General features: G+C 55.5%; 2 protein-coding genes across 4 annotated transcripts in view; both read left to right on the top strand.

Annotated features, from left to right (window-relative positions):
* The first annotated feature begins 3677 nt into the window (after positions 1–3677).
* On the top strand, positions 3678–19726 carry PNPLA3 (patatin like phospholipase domain containing 3). The gene is made up of 9 exons (XM_043562851.1): positions 3678–3957; positions 6535–6767; positions 8369–8434; positions 10489–10698; positions 11532–11592; positions 13928–14143; positions 15778–15910; positions 16878–16983; positions 17410–19726. The coding sequence occupies exons 1-9, from the start codon at positions 3771–3773 to the stop codon at positions 17482–17484; spliced, it is 1287 nt and encodes a 428-aa protein (XP_043418786.1). The 5' UTR covers positions 3678–3770; the 3' UTR covers positions 17485–19726.
* Positions 19727–22049: 2323 nt separating this feature from the next.
* The window catches only part of SAMM50 (SAMM50 sorting and assembly machinery component), a 34852-nt gene continuing 32518 nt past the window's right edge, over positions 22050–24383 (top strand). For 2 of the 3 annotated variants that reach the window (XM_043562848.1, XM_043562849.1), the window contains exon 1: positions 22504–22698. In XM_043562848.1, coding sequence (XP_043418783.1) covers positions 22678–22698 — 21 coding nt within the window. In that variant the 5' untranslated portion in view covers positions 22504–22677. Of the gene's footprint in view, positions 22069–22503; positions 22699–24383 lie in introns of those variants that run through there. The other variant, XM_043562850.1, reaches the window with a different exon arrangement.

Raw genomic sequence — 24383 nt, forward strand, 5'->3', positions numbered from 1 at the left:
TATTGGAGATGCGGGAGGGAATCACGTGAATGCATGCGCATACACGGAATGTACCAAAGGCGGGAGAAATCTCTTCTTCAGTTCCCGACTGGGACAGATTTGTGAGAGAAGCATAGTTATGCATTAATATAAGTAATGTGACACAGGAGGCTTCATATAGAAATGAAGACCCAAGGGCACTTGGGTGGCTCTGTCGGTTAAGCATCTGACTTTGGCTCAGGTCACGATCTCACGGCTCTTGGGTTCAAGCCCCGTATTGGGCTCTGCGATCACAGTGTGGAGCCTGCTTCGGATCCTCTGTCTCCCTCTCTCTGCCCTCCCCTGCCTGTTCTCTCTCTCTCTCAAAAATAAATAAACATTAAAAACAACAACAACAACAAAGAAATGAATACCCAAAGGAAGGGTTCAACCTGAGCGTTTTAACGCTCAGTTTAACGAAGAGTGGAAAGTCGTGGAAAAATATGGGAGGACAAAGGGTAAGAGGTAAGTGTTGTGAACACGGCTGGAAACTTAGCAGGGCCCACTGGCTCAGATTCCTCTGTCCCTGAATCGTTGCAGACAAGCAGGCTCCTCTCCTCCGGGCATAGGGGAAGCCACCTCCCACGTGAGGGTCTGTGACCCGCTTCAGGGTGGGTCAGAGTCCCTGTAGCTGCCATTTCTCAGATTCCTTCAGCTGAAAATATTCACTACGCCAAGAAGCTATATTCTGGGGGGGTGTGTTCTGAACCCCATCGATACGTACAATGGACACTATTCGGCTTTAAAGAGGAAGGAGATTCTGACACCTGCATGATTGAAACTTGAGGACATGGTGTTCAGCGAAATAAGCCCGTCACAAATGGGCAGATGCTGTGTGATTCTGCTTCTTTGAGGTCCCTTGGGTATCAAATCCACAGAGACAGAAAATGAAATGGTGGGTGCCAGGGGCTGTGGGGAATGGAAGAGGGAAATGTTTAATGAGGCCAGAGTTTCTGTTCTATGGGATGAAAAAGTCCTAAAACGGACGGTGGTGTTGGCTGCATACATTGTGAAGGTACTTAGTGCCACTGGGCTGTTAAAAAGTATTAAGGGGCGCCTGGGCAGTTCAGTCGGTTGAACATCCGACCAGCTCAGGTCATGATCTCACAGTTCATGGGGTGGAACCCTGCGCTGGGCTTTGTGCTGACAGTTCTGAGCTTGCTTCGGATTCTGTCTCCCTCTCTCTCGGCTCCTTCCCTGCTCTTGTGCACATGCTCTCTCTCTCTCTCTCTCTCTCTCTCTCTCTCAAAAATAAACATGAAAAATTTATTAAAATGGTAAATTTTATGCTTGGTACATTTCACTACAAAGAGAAAGAAGGAGGCGTTGGAGGAGGAGGAGGGGAAGGAGAAAAGTGTGAATTTCAGCCAAAGCTCCGGAGGCTGAGCCCAGGGTGGGGGCTGAGGGGGGTGAAGGGAGGCTGACGCTGGGCTGATCAGGGGAACGCCTTCCCTGAGGCCACTGGTGGCAGTTAGAAAATGCTGAGCAAGGAATATGGCGGCAGAAGGGTCAGAAGCAAGTCAGGGGCACCAAGGGGAGCACAGAGAAAGGATCAGGACACCTGGTAGGTTGATAGAGAAGCCAAACCCTCAGGCTCAGTCCCCGGATGTTGGGGTTTCTTAACTGGGTGAAGGATGCCTGCCTTCATTTTGCCCAGCCCTGCAGGAGCAGGTGAGGGGACTGAGCGAGCACCGTCAGAGCAGACAACTCTGCGCTTTTGGTTCTGTGGAGGAAAGAACCCCCAGGGTCCACAGAACCCACCTGCTCCCCTTCACGGAGTTTCGGTGAAGTACAGCCAGTCTTCGTTATTCACAGTGGTTCTATCGCTGTGAATTATGCTTATGCTTAATCGGTGACCCCTGAATTGTTCTTATAGGAGATACAGGGTTGAGTTCCTCTGTGCCTCTGGTCGTTAACACTTTTGCCAACCCATCAATACAGAACCTTTAAGTTACGCGTGTTTTCCGTTTACAAACAGAAGTATATGCTATATAGAAATATCTATGTATCTAGATGACTCATTAATATTGAACTCAGAGCCACCACCAGCACTGTAACCTGTGCCTGGACGAATCGTATCGAATGCGGGTATTTTCTCTGCAAGGCACGCACAGCCTTCTCGGACTCGGGAACACCAGACAGCCCTTCAGCATCATGTGTGGAGCGATTGTAGATAGCAATATCAGCAACAAAAAGCACAAAAATGTGAAATCCATCCATGAATCAGCAGGCCACAAGAAGAACACCTGTTTACAACAGAGGAGTTGAAACAAGAAGGTTGGACATCGCCCTGTCTGACCCCAGCTGGGAAGGAGCACATTGAGCAATTCTCTGCCCTGTTCCCAGCTCCCCACTCCCACGGGCACAGGCTCAGCAAAGCAGGGGATGTCTCGGGCTCAGGAAGGTTTGTGGGTGGGGAGGTCATGCGCAATCCACATGTCCAGGCGCTTCACAAGTGGTATTTTGATATTTTTTTCACGTTTATTTATTTTTGAGAGAGAGACAGAGAGAGACAGAGCAGGAGCCGGGTAGGGGCAGAGACAGAGGGAGACACAGAATCCCAAGCAGGCTCCGGGCTCTGAGCTGTCAGCACAGAGCCCGATGCGGGGCTCGAACCCACAAACGGTGAGATCATGACCTGAGCCAAAGTCCCATGCTTAACTGGCTGAGCCACCCAGGCGCCCCCACGAGTGATATCTTGAATCCTGACAGGAAGCCTGTCATTTTCAGATGAGGACACTGAGGCACAGAAAGGGAGGGGTGACCTGATTCCAAAGCCCACACTCCTTGTAGTCCACACCCCGTCTGTAGAGACGGGAGGAGGTTTCTCTGTCCACATCGACAGGATAGTAGGATGGCCCGGGAGACCCAGACTTCTGGCTCCGGACAGATGCCTAACCTCCCTGCACAGGCTGCTGTGGAAATGCTCTGTGCAGGGCACAAGGGTCAGGGGGCATTTTTGGCACTTCCTAAAGATGCCCGCAAACTCCCTCGTTCCTGCACTGCCCACCCCCCAGCACCGGTTATCCCCAACTTCCACTTATCCATGACACGGTGGAACGGAAACCTCATGTCAGTATCACTCAAGGAAAAACCTCTACCACTTGCCAGGAAGTGAAGGCATCACACAAAAAACAAGCAAGCAAACAAACAAACAAAAACGGCAGGAAAATCAAGCAAAGACCTTCAACTCTGTTGAGACGCTGGTGCCTGCTGGAGGTTCGCGGTCCCGTGTGAAAAGGGAAAAGATAGTATCACAGGATCCCAAGGAGCTAAGAGGGCGACTGCTACCTGTCGCTGACTTAAGGGATGGGAAGGAACGGAAAGGGAGCGGTTTCTCTCCAGGACGTGCACGGCCACTTGGGGATGGAAAATTTCCCTCCTCCGCCGACCTGGGGGCAAGGTCCTCTTCTCTTCTCCGCCCCCGCCCTGCCTCCCGAGCCGAGACCCAGGAGCGCCCCCTCCCCCCTCCCCCTCCCCCCTCCCCTCCCCCTCCCCTCCCCTCCCCCTCCCCCTCCCCTCCCCTCCCCTCCCCTAGCGCTCTGGCGGCCCCTCATTTGCATGGCCCGAGGGGGCGGGGCTGCCGGGCTGACGTCACGCAGGGACTGCTTGAGCCGCGGCGTGGAGGCCGCCCCGGGAGCGCGCGCGGGCGCCGGCGGTGCGGGGCGGACCGCGGTCCCGGACCTGGACGTCCGTCCGCGGCGCGCGCGGACCCGAGAGCCCCCGCGCCGGGCCCCCGGAGCGCCGCCGCTATGTACGACCCCAGGCGCGACTGGAGCCTGTCCTTCTCGGGCTGCGGCTTCCTGGGCTTCTACCACATCGGGGTGACAAGCTGCCTGAGCGAGCGCGCCCCGCACCTCCTCCGCGACGCGCGCATGTTTTTCGGCTCCTCGGCCGGGGCGCTGCACTGCGTCACTTTCCTGGCTGGGATCCCCCTAGGTATGTCCCGGGCCGCCGCCGCGGCTCCGCGCGGGGACGGGTCGCGGGGCGCCCGGTGGAGCTGACATTGGACGCGGACACCGCGGGGTGCATCCCCGGGGCCCCTGCCCGGACAGAGGCTTCCTCCGAAGTGTCCTCTCGCCCTGCGCCGGCGGGTGGCTCACTCGCCAGCCTGGGAGATGGACGCGCCTGGGGTTGGCTGCCGTGGGCGTGGGAACCCCGAGCGCATCCCCACCCCAACCCCGCCCTGGCGCCCGGGCTTGCAGGAAGCCCTTCGCCCCGGGACTGAGAGTGGGCTCATCTGGAGCGACGCGGAGGAGGGAGCAGGACCGGGGATGGGGCGTCGAGGGTGGAGTTGGCCCCTATGGTCTCCATCAGCTCACAAAGCTTTGGGCGATTTGCCCTGGCTCCGGAGCAGGGCGGGCCTGCCCCCAGGAGCAGGGCGTTGGCCTCTGACCCAGGGTGGGAGCCTTCTTCGCTCTGGCGACTACAGGGATTGGGGACATCCCCCCTCCGCTCCACCTCCTGGGGGCTGGATAGCCTTTCGGGGGGAGGACAACCCTCCAGAGTTTTCCTGAGCAGGTTTGCTGATTCGAGGTTAAAGGGACAAGGCGGGGTGGGGCGCATGTTGTGTGTGTGTGTGTGTGTGTGTGTATTGGGGGAGTGCTAGATATCGTTCCTAGGGGCTGGGGTAGATCCCTGGACATCCCCCAAGCCATCCTTCCACCCACCCCCACCCTGCTCAGTGCCGCTGGAAGTGAGGTCCTGTGCATTTGAATCTTGTGCTAATGAAACATCTGTGCATGTGGGTAGTTGGGGGAGGGACAGATGTGGAGCTTGTGCCCAGCTGGGCCAAACTAGGGTGTGGCCTGGGGTTCTGAGCCAGCGGACAGGACCTGGGACTGGTGGCAGCTAGAGCTGTTGGCACCCAGAGATCCCCAGACCGGAAGACCGTGCACCTCACTGGCCCCTGCTCAACTTCCTTAGCAGTTTATTCTTTGCCTTTCCTGGGAATGGGGACTGTTAGACTCCACCAGCAGGGAATGACTTTGATCCCCGTGGCCAGGAATCCCCTGCAATTAGATAGGATCAGTGAGCAGACCTTGGGCTGACTGGGAGGTGGGGATTAGGAGAGAGGCCCCAGCTGGCTTCTCCACTGACAGGGAGGGGAGCAAAGGGCAGCAGGAATTGTGGCCTCAGGGAGGATTCGTGTGGCCACATAGCCAGTCTGCCCACTCTGGGCTTCGGGGGGTGATAAAAGACGACCTTTGTGTGTCAAGGCGGCCTGTGCTGACTCTAGTATAGAGAGGGTTCCTAACTGGCAGAGGACAGGTGCAGTCCTGGTCTGTGCCCTATAGAACAGGGGGAGGCTTGGGGACCACCAGATCCTTGGAAAGTGGGGTCTGGAGGTTTGGGCAGGAGCCCTGCTTTAACCTCCTGTCTCATTTGGGGACCACTGAGGAAAGTTTCCTAGGGCTGCAACTTGGAAAGAGTTCCCGTGAGTGCTTCTAAGCCAGGTGCTTGGCAGGAGAGGCGGGCAGAATGTGCCAGCTGTGTGCAACTTTGCCCCTTCCACCTGGGCTCCGTGGGGCCACACGTGTCGGGAGAGTTGAGTTGAGGTCAGAGGTGGGCCAAGACGGGCTGGCTTATGTCTGTCCTTCCGCATCTCAGGGTTTGTGACCCAGGGGTCAGGGTGGGGACTCGTGGTCCTGCCGTGCCAGCGCCGTGCAAATCAGCCAGAGCGGTCCAGGCCGCTGAGTGAGGCTGGACGGAGCACGAATGTGGCCCATGCCCACTGGACAGCGGTAATCCTGGTGTCAGAGCCTGAAGATTAAATCTAGTCCTTCACGAGGAGCCTTCTCTGGGTTGAGTACCTTACAGATGGTAGTGTATCTAATCCCCTCTGTCCCCAAAGTGAAAACGTGCACAATCTGAGACGGAGAGAGGCAGTGAAGCGACTTTCTGAGGTCGCTCGGCTAGTAGGAGCTGGAGGCAGGCTTCACACTGGGGCCCCAGCCTGCACTCATTCTCTGCTTCCTGCAGTGTTAGGTAGGTCCTTTGTGCTGACGCTCCCTTCCTGAGGAGTTCCCGCTTCGGGCTTTGGGGGCGTGTAGGTGAGAGCGAGCTCCCCTGGGCCTCTGCGGGCCTGTTCCCGTGGCGGGGAACCTGGGCCCACAGTGTCCAATAGAAAGACAGTGCAGCTGCGTGTGCCGTGTAACATTTTCCTAGTCGCCGAGCTGAAAAAAAGCGAAAGATACAATTGAAATTAAAATGTCATTCATCCCAAAACAGCCAGCCTATCATTTTCATTTTTACAGCCAATCGATATAAAAACATTATTAATGACATATTTTATTAGATTTTTTTTTTTTTGTATGAAGCCTTTGAATTCCAGTGCGTCGTGTATACATCTCGGATTGGACTGAGCCGCATCGGAAGGGCTCCGTAGCCGCCTGTGGCTGCCGTATTCGTGCAGGACTGGAAAACGGTTGGCAGCTTCCTTGCCGCCTGGTTTCTGGTCACTGCCATCTCCACGGGGCACCATCCTTTGTATATTTGTGTCTTGCCGCCCCCCAGACAAGATCATGCATGTGCTCATGGACCTCGTCTGTGCTGCCAGGAGACGGAACATTGGCATCTTCCATCCGTCCTTCCGTGCGACTAGCTACATTCGAGAACATCTCCACAGACACCTGCCAGCCAACGTCCACACACTCGTCTCTGGCAGAATGTGCATCTCACTCACCAGAGTGTCTGATGGGGAAAGTGTGCTGGTGTCTGATTTTCAGTCCAAAGACGAAGTTGTGGATGTAAGCAGTTTGCTTCCCCGGGGGATTGTCCAGTAAGAAAAGCGATTTCACTTTGGCTGCAACCCAGAGAGGGCTGTCATAGGCCACTGGCCTCGTTTCTTAAGACGCAGGGGAACTGGATGAGGGGGGATGCTGGTTGGCTTCCTGCCCCCATGGTGACGTTAACTGGGTGTGCCTCCGGTGGTCGGGTCCTAGCATAGGTGAACCTTGGATGCCCGCAGTCAATTTCAGTTTCAAATATCACCTGCCCCCCTTCAAGACGTGGCTCGTGACCACGTCTTCCAAGGATCCCGATCCCCACGATGTGTGTTCCGCGATGAGCATATGTGGAGTAAGGTCCCACGAGGGTGGGATTACTCACCTCTGGCCTAAGGGTCTAGCTCGGAGAAGATCACTTACGGTATCAAAACCCCGTTTATTTATTTATTTTTCTTTTCTTTATTAAAAAAAATTTTTTTAATGTTTATTTATGTTTTGAGAGAGACAGAGAACGCGAGTGGGTTAGAGGCAGAGAGAGAGGGAGACACAGAATCCAAAGCAGGCCCCAGGCTCTGAGTTGTCAGCACAGAGCCTGGCGCAGGCCTTGAACTCATGAGCTGTGATATCATGACCTGAGCCGGAGTCGGTCCCTCAACCGACTGAGCCACCCAGGCGCCCCTGTTTATTTTTCTCTTAAATGTTTATTTATTTTTGAGAGAGACAGAGACAAAGCGTGAGCAGGGGAGGGGCAGAGAGAGAGGGAGACACAGAACCCGAAGCAGGTTCCAGGCTCTGAGCCGTCAGCACGGAGGCCGACGTGGGGCTCGAACCCATGAACTGTGAGACCATGACCTGAGCTGAAGTCGGATGCTTCACTGACTGAGCCACCCAGGCGCCCCTCAAAATCCCATTTAATTTGGCTGATTCCTTTTACGAGAGTTACTCGGACTATATTGCACTTAATATGCCCCATAGGAGCCAGCAGCCTGGCACGTGTAACCAGTAGCATCTCAGCAGCCAGGATCAACCTCTGTTTAGCCTTGGTTCCAGAAGCCTTGTCTAGATAGCCTGCACTGGCCCATGCTCGCAGGAGCCGGATTGTCTCAGGGGGTCGGTCCTGCTTCCCGCCCCATGGCTCCATGCTACTCAGTGTGCTGGTTGGACCCCCAGCATCAGCAGCACCTAGAAGCCTGTTCCGATGGTAGGTTCTCGGGTGCCTCCAGCCTGCTACGTCAGAATCCTGGGGTAGGCCGTGGAGCGTGTGGGCGGCATGCTTTCCATGTGATTCTAAGGAAGGTCAGCATTTGCAAAGCCCCTGTCTGGTGTCTTCCCTGTCAGTCAGCGACGCTGGGTCCCGTCTGCGAGGGCCCCGTACGGCTCTCTCCCGTGGGGAAAGGGACAGGAAGTTGATACCCACAGTGTTTTAGGAGCTTATCCTTAGGCCTGAAATAGAAGTGTGAGGGTTTGTTTGTTACCTATTCAGCTCGTTCATGAAAGCACCCCATCTCCAAAGAGCACTCGAGGCTTGCTTCTCTGTTCATTTGAAGAAGGCTCATGCTGGCCCAGGGGAATCGAAGACAGGCTGTTCTGGCCTGTAATTTCACTTCTTTTTGTCTCCTCAGGCCTTGGTTTGTTCCTCCTTCATCCCTTTCTACTGTGGCCTAATCCCTCCTTCCTTCAGAGGCGTGGTGAGTCTGCTTTGGTTTTGTTTTTTTTGTTTTTCATTTTTTTTAATGTTTATTTGTTTTTGAGAGGGAGACAGAGCACGAGCAGGGGAGGGGCAGAGAGAGGGGGAGACACAGACTCGGAAGCAGGCTCCAGGCTCTGAGCCGTCAGCCCAGAGCCCGACGCGGGGCTCGAACTCACGGACTGCGAGATCATGACCTGAGCCGAAGTCGGACGCTTAAGCGACTGAGCCTCCCAGGCGCCCCGAGTCTGCTTTTAAACTAACTGTACAGCTCCTGCCTGTAGAGCACTTGCTTCAGGCAGCCTGGGACCCGTCCCCAAATGCAGAGTCTTTTGCTCTCTTGGCCTTTCAGACAGAGGTTCCCTAGCCATAGCCCCCTTCTAGGCTGCCCGGGGAAACAAAACCACCTTCATGTAGAATTAATTATCTGGCTACCTGGAAGGTAAGCTGATTCACTTAATCTTTGCCAGAGCACCAAGGATAGGTCCCCGGTGCCCGGTTAAAGTATAAGATGCTTAAGGGTCTGTTACTTGCTTAAGGTAGTGCTTTATTCTCAGGGCTGGAGGGTTTCAGCCCACCGTGGGTCCGATTCTGCCCTTTGCGGCCCATGGCTTTGGGCAGAAGCTGCCAACAGGGCTTTGGATTTGGTTCCATTCCACAAGTATGTGTTTTGGCCCATTGCTGAGCCCTACTTGGGATGGGGAAACACAGGCCGAGCTGTCTGTTCTGCAGGCATATGTATGGTTTTTTTTTTAACTATTTTTTTAATGTTTATTTTTGAGAGAGACAGAGAGAGAGACAGAGAGAGAGAGACAGAGCACAAGTGGGGGAGGGGCAGAGAGAGAGAGGGAGACACAGAATCCGAAACAGGCTCCAGGCTCTGAGCTGTCAGCACAGAGCCCGACGTGGGGCTCGAACTCACGGACCGTGAGATCGTGACCTGAGCCGAAGTCGGACGCTTAACCCACCGAGCCACCCAGGCGCCCCAATATGTTAGTTTTTTTAATGTGTATTGATTTTTGAGAGAGAGACAGAGTGCAAGTGGGGGAGGGGCAGAGAGAGAGGGAGACACAGAATCAGAAGCAGGCTCCAGGCCCCGAGCCGTCAGCACAGGGCCTGAGGCGGGGCTTGAACTCACAAATCGTGAGATCATGACCTGAGCCGAAGTCTGCGCTCAGCCGACTGAGCGCCACGGGTGCCCCTAAGGCGAGCATGTCTTCATGCTTAAGATGTGGCTGAGCATGGGCCGTTCTCTGCACTCGTTTAGGCCTCGGGAAGGACTGGCTGGGGAGTCTTCGGGCTATGATGCTTGAAGGCCTTCCTCTGTGGGCACAGACAGCTGAGCTGCGATGGCCTTGGATTTGGGAATCATTCTAGACTTCACTTCGATGGGTGCAGACTTTGTCCAAATTGTACCAAAACCTGCCTATGCCAGCGTAAAGTTGTGGGAGGATATGGACGTAGGGAAATTGATGCCCACAGTAGCTGATCCCAGATGCCACTAGGCCGTGGATACAAAAAATGTTTTTCTGGCTGCCTTGATCCCAGGTTCACGGCCATTTAGGTCTCCAAAGCTCCTCAAGGTGCTCGTTCTGATTTTCCAAGCAGCAAGAGGGGTCTGGAATCTAACCGATGACCCCTGTCACTTTCACGGCAGGGTCTACATCATACTCTGTCTCCAGCGCACACAGAGCTCCTGCCCAAACAGATCCCTTTCATGCAAATTATATGGGCACACCTAGAGGTGGCCTCCTGGGCTTCAGACTTGGCCAGCACGATGTGGGCTGGGCTCCAGCCTCTGTCCGCCTCGTCGCCGGGCACTTTTTGTGCAGTGCACAAACTACACAACAGGATATAGCAATCCTGAGTGCCAGCCTAGAGCCTGGTCTGGCATAGAAATGTTCAATGAGGATTTGTTGACGGAAAGTTTCCAGAACCTTGTCTTCTCACCATGCCAGCCTGAGGCTCTGAGAGGCCTCTCCCCATAATCTGAAATACACATAAAACACCAGCCCGGAGTTTCTGACGCTAGGTCCTTTTTTCTTCCCATAAAAGCGATACGTGGATGGAGGAATAACTAACAACATCCCCTTCTTTGATTCCAAAACGACCATCACCGTCTCCCCCTTCTTTGGGGAGTATGATATCTGCCCTAAAGTCAAGTCCACAAACTTTCTTCATGTGGAATTAACCAAGCTCAGTTTGCGCCTCTGCCCGGAGAATGTCTACCTTCTAATACGAGCGTTATTTCCTCCAGATCTCAAGGTGAGTTGGGGGCTGTGTGTTTTGGGGGTGCAGCTCTTCTCTGCTTCCCCATTTGCGGGGATATCTACCAATGGCTCTTTCCACAAACGGAATCAGATCCCTCCCCTCCCTCCCCTCCCCCCAGTGAAAAGGAACTCGGGGAAGAGTGTCCGTCCTGGGAGCTCAGTGCTGCCCCACTCTGACCACTGGAATCACCTGGGAAGATTTAAACAGCCCTGTAGCTCAGATCCCACCTCCAAGGGGCTCTGATTCTTATCTCCAAGTGTGGTCAAGAACCACACCACATTTGGTGGTTTAATCTTTCTCGATTGTTGTAGGAGGTTTCTTCTCCCTAATATTAAAACAAACAAGCAAAAAACAAAAACAGAAAACCAAAACGTAATGGTGCTCTGGGGAGAAGGAAGGCTGTGTGTAGGCTGTTGTGTGGACTGCGTGTGTTCCAGGCGACAAGGGGAGGCTGGACCTTGGTTTGCATGTGTGGTTTGTATTCAGAGGAGTAGAGACGGCTGCCGTTAACTGTCCCAGTGACAGCTGGAACGGGCCCCGGTATTTGTCAGGGTGGAGGCTGGTCTTGGGACGGAGGGGGCCCGGAGAAACCAGCCCCCGTCATGCTGGGCCACCAGCAAAGGCTCCACGGAGGGGATGTCCTCTGAGCCCAGCCTTGCATGAAAGTGGAACTTGGGCTTTTTCAGAGCACGGAGCCCTTTGTCCAGCGTCTCTGGGGCTGTGCTGGGCCATTGAGCAGCTCGGGGCGGGGAGGGTTCTTCCGTTTGTCTCGGGAGCCTTCGGAATGGCCCCCTCCACTGCAGTGACCTTACTCGATGTGTTGCCAGGTGCTTGGAGAGATATGCCTTCGCGGATATTTAGACGCCACCAGATTCCTGGAAGAGAATGGTATGTATGGGCGAGGCGGGGGGCAGACGTGTCCTTCTAACAAGCTTTTCGTTAGCAGTCAGCAGCTGGAGGTCGGGGTTAGGTAGAAACTCGGGGCTGAGGGTCTTCACTTCGCAGCTTGCTTACCCCGCATGTTAGCGCTGTGAGAGAGGACATCTTTGTCCCATTTTATAAAGGGGGAGATGGATGTGAGCCAGGGGCCACACTGCACTCACTGAGCGGCAGGGCTGGGGCCGGGACACCGGGTGTCACAGTTCCAGAGCTCTCTCCCTCCTTAGTGCCACCTGTCTGAACCGTTCTGTTCGTTTTTCTTTTCTGCTCAAACTATTTTGAACGTTTCGGTAAACGAGAGAGGAAGTTAAGCAAGGTATCCGGCCCTGAGCCCCAAGTTATCTCCAGCCAGGTGTGGGTCACACCCACGAGGTCAGCTGACGTCCTTTGTGGGACAGTTCCTGCCTCTGGGTCATCTGGCTGGTCTGGGCTGTGGGAGTTGGGCTCTCGCAATATTAGATGTATTTGGAGCTATTTTTCTTGAATACTAACCGTTGGTTCCTGGGGCGCCTGGGTGGCTCAGTCAGTTGAGCGTCCGACTTCGGCTCAGGCCGTGATCTCACAGTTGGCGAGTTGGAGCCCAGCGTCAGGCTCACCACTGGCAGTGCAGAGCTGCCTTCGGGTCCTCGGTTCCTCTGTCTCCCTCTCTCTCTGCCTTTGCCCCGCTTGCGTCCTCTTTAAAAAAATAAAAATAATAAAAGTACGTATGTTTTCTGTATGGCTTCTCGGAATTAGTCTTTGGCCAAGACCAAGGAGAAGTCATGGTTAAAAGGACATGCACGTATCTGTCCGCTCCAGAAAGCGTTGACTGTATACCTTCTAGGTGCCAAGCTGTTGGCTCTGTGCCAGGGATGCCACAGTGAATAGGCAGATGTGGCCCCTGCCCTCCTAGAGCTTAGTCTGGTGGTCAGGTGGGCAGATAAGTAAACGGAAGGATGACGTGTGCCGAGTGCCCTGATAGGAAGATACAGGATGCTGTAGGATCACGCAGGAGGGATCTGCGTGGCCTGGGGGAAGGCATGGCTTCAGGAAGATGTCAATCATGTTGCAACTCTGGGATGGATGGGAGCATCCTACGCACGGGGACACGAATAGGAGGCTTGCAGACCACAGAGGGCATGGTTGGTTGGAGGATGGGAAGAAGGCGCACGTAGCTGGAGTGGCAGGGGGTGGGGGACGCTGAGAGGTGGGCAGAGAAGGGGGAGGGGCAGGGCTGGACCTGGCTGACTCCTGACGCCTGCAGCCGTAGGGAGCCACTGAGGGCTGCTGAAGCAGGAGTGAGGGAGGTCAGCAGAGGGCTTTGGCTGCAGGTGGAGGGGGCAAGATGCTGGTCTCTGGGGGACTGGCGAGGCCTGAGGGGATAGGGCTCAAAGATGACCAGTTAGAGATTCAGGAAGGGGAAGAATCTGGAACGAAGTCCCGGGTCCTGGCTTTAGCAGCCCGGGCAGGGGATGCTCTGTCCCCCGGTTCAGGGCTCTCAGGAGGGGGAGGGAACGTGTTCTTTGGGAAGGGTGGCCTGCTCCTTGCGGGCCGGGTGGGTGTGCAGTGCCCCAGGGACATTTTTGGCCACTTGTGCTGGAGGCAGTTGATGTCAGGGCCCAAAGTGCTGGAGAGCCGTCTGGGCTGGGGACGGAAGTTGGAGGGAACCTGGGAATCGGTGACAGCAGCAGACCCCTTAGGCTCGCACTCAGGTGATTCAGTGACTTTCCTAACTCGCTGACTTTGGACAAACCACCTCCCTCCCAGGGCCTCTGTTTCTCCATTTGTAGCAAAGGGAGTTTGGATTAAGAATGCCCAGGTTGGAGTCTTGGTAATTCCAAAGCCTGGCCTTTGCAGCTTCTGTGCTGGGTTTGAGTCTAAAGATCTAAGTGGGGCCCTCAGGCAGGCTGGCCTGGGTAGGGGTTGTCCTCTGGGAACAGATTATTATGAAGTTCCTAACTCAGGGCCCACAACACAGGCTTAGCCGGTGGTTCAGTCGTTACCCGTTAATTAGAATTCCCGTTTTACCTTCATGCCCCCTCGTGTGCCTGTGGAGCCCACACAGCCAGTGGGTGATCAAGCCAGAGCCGGCCAAACTCACATCTCTCTGGCTTCAAAGCCCCACCCTTCTTTCTCCCTGGCAGGGAACGCCTGCCCTCGTGGATCCCCGCCTCGCCTCGTAGTTGGCTGGCAACAGGCCTACGGCCCGTGGCTTTGCCCCCACGTCGTTCTGTGGGTGGGTGTGTGAGCAGTGACCCCGGCCGCCCAAGTTCACCTGGTGCCTGGTTTCCCGCACCCTTGGTAGGCATCTGCAGCGGGCCTCGGCCGGGCCCGAGTTTATCTCCAGAAGAGTGGGGCTTCCTCGTGCCCCCCTTGGAACACACGAGGCCGGGGTCTCCCCCGAGGGCGGCTGCCTGGGGGACGAAGATGGAGGGAGACGAGCTGCTGGACCACCTGCGTGTCAGCATCCTGCCCTGGGACGAGAGCATCCTGGAGACCCTGCCGCCCAGGCTCACCACAGGTGCCGGCAGCTCGGGTGGCGGGGGTGGCAGGCGGTGTCGTTTCCCGTGACAGCGACCCAAGGGGCTTCTTTTCTGTGTGTTGTGGAGGAAGGTGACCCGGCCCTGCAGGAGATGGAGAGGGTGGGGTGTGGGGACCCCGTTCCTGGTGCAGGCCCATCACCCCCCTCGGGCACCTTGCTCAGTCTCTCTTCCCGTGGGGTCATGGCCAGAGGAAAGCTGACTCCAGCTGTTTTGAGTACCAGGCACACTGGATTTCCAGGGGCCACGGGGGTGGGTCTGTTGTTTCAGAACCGCTCTTTGCCTGCCCACCCGTCTCAAAGCCTTCTTTCTTGAGGATCCCCCGCCCCGGTGTTTCCCTGCCTCCCCAACAATGTTGAATCTCCGTTGGGTGGTGATATTTTGTTTTTAAGTTTTTTAAATGTTTTTATTTATTTTTGAGACAGAGACAGAGCACGAGTGGGGGAAGGGCAGAGAGAGAGGGAGACGCAGAATCCAAAGCAGGCTCCAGGCTCCGAGCTGTCAGCACAGACCCCCGACACGGGGCTCGAGCTCACAGACTGTGAGATCGTGACCTGAGCTGAAGTCGGACGCCCAACCGACTGAGCCACCCAGGTACCCCAAGTGGTGATCTATTTTTATCACATCATCAACTATTAGGTGGACAGGAGTGCACAAGCCAGCTTCAGATCAGGCACTTGGGGAAATTCAAAGACGGACGGGACATCATCCCTTGCCCCAAGGCACCAACACCCCTACTGTGATAACCGTGCAAGCCAGCAGCTGCCTGGGTTAATGTGATCTGAGGTGTCGGGAGGTCATTACAAAAGGGTGACAGCAGGTGGCTTAGTAGGTTAAGTGTCTGACTCTTGCTTTTAGCTCGGGTTATGATCTTGTGGTTTCAGGAGTTCTGGGATCTGCGCCGGCAGCACGGAGCCTGCTTGGGATTCTCTCTCTCTCCGTCTCTCTCCCCCTCCCCCACCCGTACCGTTTCTGTGTCTCTCAAAATAAATAAACAAATTCAAACAAACAAAAAAAAAGGAGGGGAGGGGTAGCAGGCCAGAGGGTTCCAGGCCGAAGGAAGCAGAGTGCGGCTGTAGGTCCAAAGAAAAGTTCATAAAGTCGATGGGGTATTTGGGAAGCTTGTGTATCCCACCAAAACTAGCTATTGTTAAAAATGTTTTTAATGCTTATTTATTTTTGAGAGAGAGAGAGAGAGAGAGAGAGAGACAGACAGACGAAGTGTGAGCAGGGAGGGGCAGAGATAGGGGAAGACACAGAATCCGAAGCAGGCTCCAGGCTCCAAGCTGCCAGCACAGAGCCCGAAGCAGGACTCGAACCCATGAACTGTGAGGTCATGACCTGAGCCGAAGTCGGACGCTCAACCGACTGAGCCACCCAAGCGCCCCTAAAAATGGTTCGCATTTAAAAGAGAGTTGTTCATTGGGAACCCTTTGTCCTGTGGGCTATCGAAGGGCTCTTCTGGGCTTACTCCCCGTTGGATCTCATTTGTGAATGCGTGTGATTCTTTGTACGCCAGGATTTACGTATTTCACAGAAATTCCAAGCACTAGCTGGACAAGGTGGTTTGGTGTTCACACTGGTGGGAGGCACGCCTCCAAATTGTATTTTTCAGCTCTGAGTGAAGCAATTAAAAGCCGGCAGAGATGCATGAGCAGGATTTGCAACTCCTTGCCAGTTAAGATCTTGTCCTTTGCGATGCTGCCTTGTACGTTGCCCGTGGAATCTGCCGTTGCTGTGGTCCAGAGGTGAGCATTTTTGTGTGGCTTTGTGCCTTCCTCCCTGGTTGGCTGCAGATGGGGAGAATCCACGTGAGCGTCTTCCCCCGTGGCCTGGCTCCTGGTAGAGCGGGATGGAGCTCCCTGTCTGTAAGGAGCACCCCGAAAGGTGCCTCACTTTTCTCGATGAAGAGCCCCCCTCTTTTCTTGATGCTTTTCTCGTTTGCTCCCTCTTGTAGGTCTGCGCTTTTCATTTGGGGATTTTATTCATGGTGTGTCGGGAGGGCATGAGGCAGACTCTTGAATTCAGGGTATTTGTGTCACGTCTGCTTTCTTCAGATTCACGTTGGCGTTTACGGTCTTTTTAAGGGGGCTGGTTGGCATGGCCTTCCGTCCACCTTTTAGAGGCCAGACCCCCCTTCAGAATCCAGCTCAGTCCTCTTGTCCTTGGTGAACCTGTCCAGATCCCTTCCCTGCTCTACTGAATTAGCCGTCTGCTCCCCGACACCTCTGCCCTGGGGTGGGGTCTGATCAGGCGTTCACAAAGCCTACCACACAGGTCCTTTTGGCGACCTGGGCGTCAGGGGTCGGGGGAGTCTGCTGGGCTCGAACACAACCCTGGCTACCTTGGCTACGAGATTCTCTGCGTAAGCTACAGCGGGCACCTTGCCCCAAGGGGGAAGCCTGGCAAACCAGGCCCTTTTTCTTTTATTTCCACGTGTACCCCTTGAGCTTTCTGGAGCCCAGAAAGCAAGCCCAGAGTGACCTAACTTTGCTCTGGGGCTTTTACGTCGGTTTGTCTTTGGTTGACCGTCCCTAATCCACCTCCTGGGATTGATCAGATTAGAATTAGAGGAGTGCCTCTGGCGGTTTACCTGGACAAAGGGCATGGTGGTAAGATACCCGCCTTCCGTTTTGGTTTTGTGTTTGTTTGGGCTCGTTTTCATGCGGATACGTGTGTGTGTTTTGTGTCTGTATCTTGTTTTTATCCCTGCAGACTGGTGACGTGGCTTCCAGATATTCCTGAGGACATCCGGTGGCTACAGTGGATCACCTTGCACACGTGTTCTCGAGTGGTGACGCATCTCTTCCCCACGCGCCAGGTAGATGATTTGGTTGTGGGTGTGTGGGTCTGGCGGGCACCCCTTTCATCTGGAAGTGGGGGTGTGCGTGCCTAGTCATGTAGATTCTCGTCGGACCTCAGACTTGCCGGTCAGAAGGAGGAGGCCCGGGGATGGCACGCGGTGCAGGCTGGTGGGTGAGCTGGTCTGTGTGAGGAAACTGATGGGCTCTGTTGTGCCCGTGGGCATCCAGTGGGAAGTGTCCAGGTGGCTGGGAGGGCCACAGGCTTAGAATCCCAGGATGGTGACATCACCCCAGCACGGAAGCGTGGGGGACGCCGTGGCTTTGGACACCACCACCCGGAGGCGCCCGGAGCGTGCATGGTGGGGCGCTCAGCTTTGGCTGGTGGTGTCCCTCCATTCTTGCAGAGACTGAAGACCTGAGTTAGCGTCCTTCATGTGTTTCAGACCCCAGGTGCCGGCAAGCAGCCAGCGGCCTTCCCCGGGGAACATGAGGGCGTTTCTAGCCTCCTGGCTCCCTAGAGGACCTGCACACCTGTGGACGTCCAGTAGGGGCCAAGCCGCTCAGCAGCGCCACCCTCCTGTCCGGCCTGGCCTTTTGGAGCTGGGGTTGGGCAAGACCCCTACTTCCCTACCCTCCGAGGGCAGACGAGTTTCTGAGTCACTTGAGGAGACAAGTTTAGGACGTCCTCTCATAGATGCTAGGCCTTTCTGATCTTTGCATGGGTACTTGCACGCTGGCGTCTAATGCTCCAGTGTCTGTGACGCGTGGGGTCCTGCCTCTGTGCCGAATTTACAGATTGTTGAAACCCAAAGCGATGTACCGTGTTTACGAAAAGCCAGGCTCAGGGTAAGCTACTTTAGGGTGTGTGTGTGGTGGTCGGGAGCATAAGGAAGTCTGATATGTAAGTTCCTGTGTCTGTTAGCTCATCTGGCTGGGAAATGCAAACGGGAAGCCCGGTGGGGAGGGGCATTGCCAATCCGTCTTGTAGCCCTCCCAGCGCAGGGTTCCTCACACAGCCGGTGTCGTGACAGGTGGTGGGAGACTTGTGGCTGGGGGCTGGGCTGCCCGTTGTGCAGTCTTGGGGGCTGCAAGGAAGAGAAACGTGATCCCATCTCCCATAGAGGAGGTGGTCAGTGGGGGGCGGTGGGGGGGGGCAGCCTTCTCCAGGGAGGGCGCTGCTGGTCATGGCCATTAAAAGGCGGTAACTGACTTACGTTTTGGAACACTTTTTTGCCCTAGCCTAAATATGTGATAAGAGTTTTGCATAAAATATACAGGAATCTTATTATCTGTTGCATTATAGGTTATGTGAATCAGTGAGGTGTTAGCAAGCCTTAGGAAAAATCCGGTGCACAGACAGGCATCCCGGGCCCCCAGGCAGGAGCCCAGCACAACAGAAGGGGCTTGTGGTCTGCGCCCCTTTTTCCTCAATGGCCCCTTCCCGCTTCTGTACTCCCAGAGCCTCAACAGAGACAAAGAGACAGGGACCTACCTTCTCCCCAGGTGTGGTTTGTCGGCAAGGACAGAGTAATGTGACTCAAGGTGAAACGTGCTGTTTTCATCTATGCATTCGAGTGGAACAGAAAAGACACCGTTCAGCTCAAAATCCTCAGCATCAGCTCACAAAGCCGCAGCCGTCACCTGTGCTGTGTAAGCACGTTGCAGCTGAAGAACCAGCAGGTTCAGACGGAGCACTTCCTTGCAAACACATCCCCTTGAAAAGAGAATGTGGTTCTAGGAACAGCCTCTGTGTGAGCCTTGAGCTGCCATGAGATTGGGACCTCCCAGGCAGGCTCCTTGTGAACATTCGGGGCCACCGCCCAGCGCACGGAACCCCGCTTTGTGGCTCCTTGCTGGGTCCTTGTGTCTCCAGGATGTGGGCACCAAGGCTCCTGTTCTGAGAGCGCTTTGCCCCCTCAGTGAGGCAAGGGCTCGTGAGCGGGAGGTTCTCCCCGCCTCTTGAGCCCCAGAGCAAGGCACTGTCCCCCTTGCTGAGCTGGCCTGGGGGTAGGAGAGGCCGGGTCCACACCCACCTGGGCAATTTGGGGCATACCCTCGCGCCTTGCCCTGAGCCCCCGATTCTCAAGTTTCCCGATCACCGCAACTGTTAACGGCTGGTAGAATATGACATGCAACTTACTTTCTTCCTACTTTTTTGAAATGGTTCAACCTCCTGAAAATGAACACGTGTTTTATCATTTTTAGAAAATGTGTGCTAAGACAAAGGAGGATAATGCTCTTTTAGAAATGGCCAGGGCTCCACTCACCACCTGTGCCTTAAATGCCACCCCACTCGCACCCCCCACAGGCCCTCACCTCTCCGGCACTGCTGAGGGTTCTTCTCAGCGCGGAAGCACATTCTGAAGTTCCTACCACCTTAGCAAACGAACCCCTTCCTCCTTATGTGGTACATTTGTGCTCTGGAATTTTCCATTGTCAGGAATCAGCCCTGTGTAGTCTACTGAATGCCAGGGAGCCACAGTCTTTGTTTGGGGAACAGATAATGAAACTTGGTGCAGAGCATGAACCTAGTCTTGGTTTAACCATGACAACAGCAACAGCGACAACAAAAGGTGTGCACGTGGGTCTATGGAGAAAAGACTGAAAGCATCTTCACCAGAAGCACTGACAGTAGTGATCATTATGCTGTTATCCGTAATCGTAGTTTATTTGTTGCACTTGTGTTTTGCAAATTTCTATGGTAAATACTTATCACTTCCACTGGAAAAGATCTCCTAATAAATGTGATGTTGAAACGTTTTCCGTCGTGTCTGCGTCCTTTCCCAGAAGCCCTGCTTTCGTTTTCTTCCCTTGAGCCCCTTCAAATGCCCCCCCCTCCCCCAGGTTTATGGCCCCGCCAGCCAGGTGGTCTCCACATGGACCCTATCCTAGACACTGGCCCAGACCCTCCCCTAGGGTCCCTCTCCTTCTGGGACCCCAGACTGTCCTGAGTGCTGGGCTTGTCCCCAGGGTTCAGCCTTGCCTGCTGTACTGAGAGTTCACAGCTGCATCTGGGGGCCTCACCTTGAGGGAACCCCCCCCCCCCCCCCGTCTCTGAGCCCACCTGGCCACCTTCACTGGCCATTCCTCGGCTACTCACCAGTATAACCCTCCAGTGCACAACTGCCCTGTGCCTGTCAGATTCCAAGTCACCTGAGCTGGGCACCAGAGACTCCTTGAACCCATTCTCCCCTGCCCCCTCCAGCTGGTCCCAATCTTGCTGGACTATGGAACCCAGCCTCTTGTCCTGAGCCTACTCACTGGAGCCCATGCCCGGAGGGTGCCATGTGGGGCCACACGCTCCCGCGAAGCGCCAAGGCTCACCTCCCCTGACCTCGGGAGTAGCCTGGATCCAGGTCGGAGCCTGCTCCCCTCTGGCTGCCTGCCCGGATCCTAACAGTCGTGTTCCAAGCTAAGAGGTGAGTGACCTCTATGGGCATCTGTGGGAAGACCCAGTGTCCCTTCCTCATGACCTCTGAGATTTGAGGTTTCATTTTATTAAGGGAGCCAGTGTAGTCACTAAACTGCATTTCGACTACTCACAGGGCCAGATCTATACTTCGTGAACCAAGTTTCTCAAAAGCTGGTGTCCTTGCGGGTATCACTAAGGGATTTGATCAGTTAGGTTAGTCTGGGTTAGGTGGCTTTTAACAAAGATTCCCCCAGAAGGTTGATTTCTTATACTGCATACCCATCAGACTTGGCTGGCCTAGCCTGAGACTGTCCCCCCATCTGGAGGGTCACTGATTGCAGCGACAGTGGGAAAGGAATATGGTGCTCAAACGTTGTCATCCAGAAGTGATAACTATCCCTTTGGCCTTCAACCTGTTGACCAAAGCAAGTCACATGGATGGGGGCGGGGAAATGCTACTCTACCTTTTGCCTGATGAACACTGTCACCGAGGGCTGAAGAGCCTCAAAAACCAGAACCCAAAGTCTCTATGACCCAATCAATTCAGGAAATACCGGCTTCAAGAAAGTGAGATCGAGGTACTGCAGGACTTCTCAGAGCCTTCAATATGTTAATGTGCATTCTGACTGTCAGACATAGTGTTTGAGGATAAAGCTGTCTGTGTTCCTGATGTGGCTTCTGTCACTGTCACCAGTGCCTTGTACACAATAGGCTCTTGAATATTTGGCTCAGGACTCATTGCCATCTGCAGGTCAACCTCATGGATTACCTTTCGGAAGACAATAATGAAGGAGAGAATGCAGGAAGATGTAGTTTATTCAGTGTCTGCAGTGAGCCAGGCCCCACGCTTTAGCTCATCAAATCCTCAGTATACCGCCATGCCTTGGGAACTGCTATCATCCCCATTTTCCAGATGAGGAAACGGGAACTGGCAGAATGAATTCTGAGCAAGTGTCCAGCTTGTGTGACTTGTGCTTAAAGTCTGCTCCTAGATTAGCTTTGAAAATGTCCAAGTTTTCACATCTCCAATAGCCTCTTGAGTCTGAGCTGGGGTTCAGGAGACACCAATAGACTCACTTTGGTGGTCAGGGTCAGGTTTCCTGAACCCCAGAAGCGGGGTGGGTGGGTGGGGGGGAGTGTAGATGGGTAGGTCAACCTGCAAGGGGTGCTGGGAGGTTAGGACTTGGCCCTAGCAGCGCTGGCTTGGGTTTCTTCCCAGGCAAGAAGGGGAATGTGGTCTCCAGGGCCCCTGGGGACTTGGGGTGCTATTTAAATGGGAGAGGGTGTCAGGAACTCTGGGAGGGGGTGGGGGGGGGGAGAAGAAAAGGAGTTGAAATGATACTGTTATCAGAAGGGACAGGACACATCATATGGTCCCTCTTCCCTCTTCCCCCATCCCATCACTCAGCTGTTTCTCCCTGCTTTCATCACTACACGTGGCTACTATTTACGACATGGTTTTGACGGAGGGAAGGGGGCTGCTGCCTCCACCGAGGGGCGAGGTGAAGCCTCGTGGCCATCCGGTTCTCCGCCCCTGGCCCGTGCCCGGGGGGGTGGGGGGTGGTGGTGGAGTCCCCGCTAGCACTTATGGGCTCGGTTGTAAGGACGATGGTCGTGCACCTACGGCCCACCCAGAGCCTTGTGCTGTGCCGGGCGTTGTCACGCTCCCTGATTCCTATCCAGAGACGCGGTATGACCTTCCCCTTCCCTTTACCAAACGGGGACAGCCCTCGGGGGCTTCCGCGACTGTTAGGACCCGGGCGGCCGGCCGGAGGGGGGCAGGCGCCGACCCGGATCTGTGCTACCCCCGAGGCCAAGGGAGGCGAGCCTCGGCGGTTCGCGGGAGCGTGGGGTCCGCACAGCATCCGCCGGGCCGGGGCGCCAGGAAGACTAAGAGAGGACCCTGGCTGAAGCCCCGGCGCACCCACCAGCGGGTTTGCTCTTTCCCGGGGGCGACTCCGGACTCCCGCTGCCTGGGATCCTCACTCCGACCCGCGCCCCACGCGCCAGCAGCTACACGGGCGTCTTGGGAGGCTCCGCGCTTGCGCGGTCTCCAGGCCGCGGGACTTCCCGAGGTCCGTGCGAACATCCGGGTCATGGGCTCTTAAGGACCAATGAGCGGAAAGACCGTGAGCCGGGGGGCGGGTTATCATGGCTGCCCCCAGTGCTCCCCGTCCGAGGGCTTGTAGGCGTCGTACTGACTGACGGCTCCGCCACCGCGGGCCCGCCCTCTGCCCTCGCCAGCCGTGCCGCGTTCGGGTCCGGGTAGCTCTGCGAGGCGGCGGCCGGAAAGGGAGCCATGGGGACAGTGCACGCCCGGGTAAGAGGCCCAGCGACCCGCGGGCCGCGTGACCTCTGGGCAGGCACCGCGGGGAGACGCTCTCGCCGCGGCGCCCGGGGTTCCTCCCAGTTGCGGGGGCGCCGGGGGCGGCGCGGCCTGCAGGCCGGGTGGAAGGCGGCCGCAAAGACCTCCGAGCAGGAGACCGGGCCCCAGAGGAGGGACGTGACTTGCCCAAGGTCGCTCAGCGAGGCAGTGGCCCCGAAGGGACTAGCGAGCTTTCCGTGGTGACCTGGAGCAGAGCAATAAGCCTTTCTCTGCACCACCTGACTTCTCTACCTTCAGCCGAGCCGGGTTACCGGTCGCCTTCCGCAGGCTCCCGCTCAGCCCCTGCCGGGGTCGCGGTGGACCCTAGAGCAAGTATCCTTTGAAGACCTCCGGCCCAGACCCATCTAGAAGCCTGCCTTTCTCCTGCTTAACGGTGCAGAGACAGAACCTCTCCATGCTTTAGTTACCCCTTTTAAAGTGGAGGCGGGAATAGTACTTTCCAGTTTGTTGCGAGAATTAAGACACGATAGGTGAAGGTCCTTGGGTCCTTGGTGCGTCCTACCTGCTGGCCAAACTGCTCTCCTTGGTCCTAATCTTAACTGAGGGCCAGAGAATGAGTGCTTGGCCCAGGTCACACTTGTTAGAGCCTCAGAATGTTACAAAACTCAGACCTCCCAGCCTTCCAACGTTACTTTTATACTACGACACGGGTGGTTTCACTGGTCCTGCTCAGAAGTTTCCCGTAGTTGGCCGTGAGCTTCCCCAAGTATTTCGCACAGGCCCCTCGGCTTGGCCCTGGGAGATGGACTTCACTCGGCCTCACAGATCACGCGTTCAAATGAAACACCGTGGCTGTGCTGACACACTCGTTGCCCTGTACTTGCTGTTCCGCGGCTCCTGGCTCACCCCCCCCCCCCCCCCCCCCCCCCCCCCCCCCCCCCCCCCCCCCCCCCCCCCCCCCCCCCCCCCCCCCCCCCCCCCCCCCCTGCAGCCCCGGGACACAGTCCCATCTTCTAGAGCTCAGTTCAGGCCACTTGCTGCATACCCCTCCTCCTTATCTGGCCTCATTTGGACGCGCTGACTTCCTTGATATTGTTCCTGTGCCGCCCGTCTGAGCGCTGTTTGGATTTTTGCCTTACCCTTTTCCGGTCTAAGTTTCTAGATGTTACGACAGGAGCCGCATCTGACTTGGTTCGCATCCCTCGTAGCATCTCCGACAAAGTAAACCTTCCGCTCATTTATTACCGTAACATTTACCGGTGGTCTGCTAGGTGCCTGGCATGGCCATAGGCGCTGGCGATTCAGAAAACAGCGGCAAAAGTCTTTGCTTTTATTGAGCTCCTTTGACGCTGACGTTGCTGCTCCTTTGATTCGTATGTTGGCAAGAAATGTTCTTTGATTTGAGCGGCACACGCCACCGGCCAGTGTTATTTGGACGTTTCGGTCAGGATTCGCAGTGAGAAGGCATTTTATGTTTGGCGGGTGGTGTTTGCTATAAATATCAGTTTTGTTTTCTTATTTTTCTTATTTTTTAATATTTATTTTTGAGAGCGCGTGCGCCGTCCGCATGGGGGAGGGACAGAGAGAGAGAGAGAGAGAGAGAGAGAACAAGTGGGGGAGGGGCAGAGAGAGGGAGAGAGACAATTCCAGGTAAGTTCTGCTCTGTGGGTGCAGAACCT

Source organism: Prionailurus bengalensis, chromosome B4 (genome assembly GCF_016509475.1).
Source record: "Prionailurus bengalensis isolate Pbe53 chromosome B4, Fcat_Pben_1.1_paternal_pri, whole genome shotgun sequence".
NCBI lineage: Eukaryota > Metazoa > Chordata > Mammalia > Carnivora > Felidae > Prionailurus > Prionailurus bengalensis.

Coding starts and splice junctions, on each gene's coding strand:
- PNPLA3 (XM_043562851.1), top strand. CDS start 3,771: ATGTACGACCCCAGGCGCGACTGGAGCCTGTCCTTCTCGGGCTGCGGC. Junction 6,768..8,368: donor CCAAAGACGAAGTTGTGGAT/GTAAGCAGTTTG, acceptor TTGTCTCCTCAG/GCCTTGGTTTGTTCCTCCTT. Junction 10,699..11,531: donor TATTTCCTCCAGATCTCAAG/GTGAGTTGGGGG, acceptor ATGTGTTGCCAG/GTGCTTGGAGAGATATGCCT.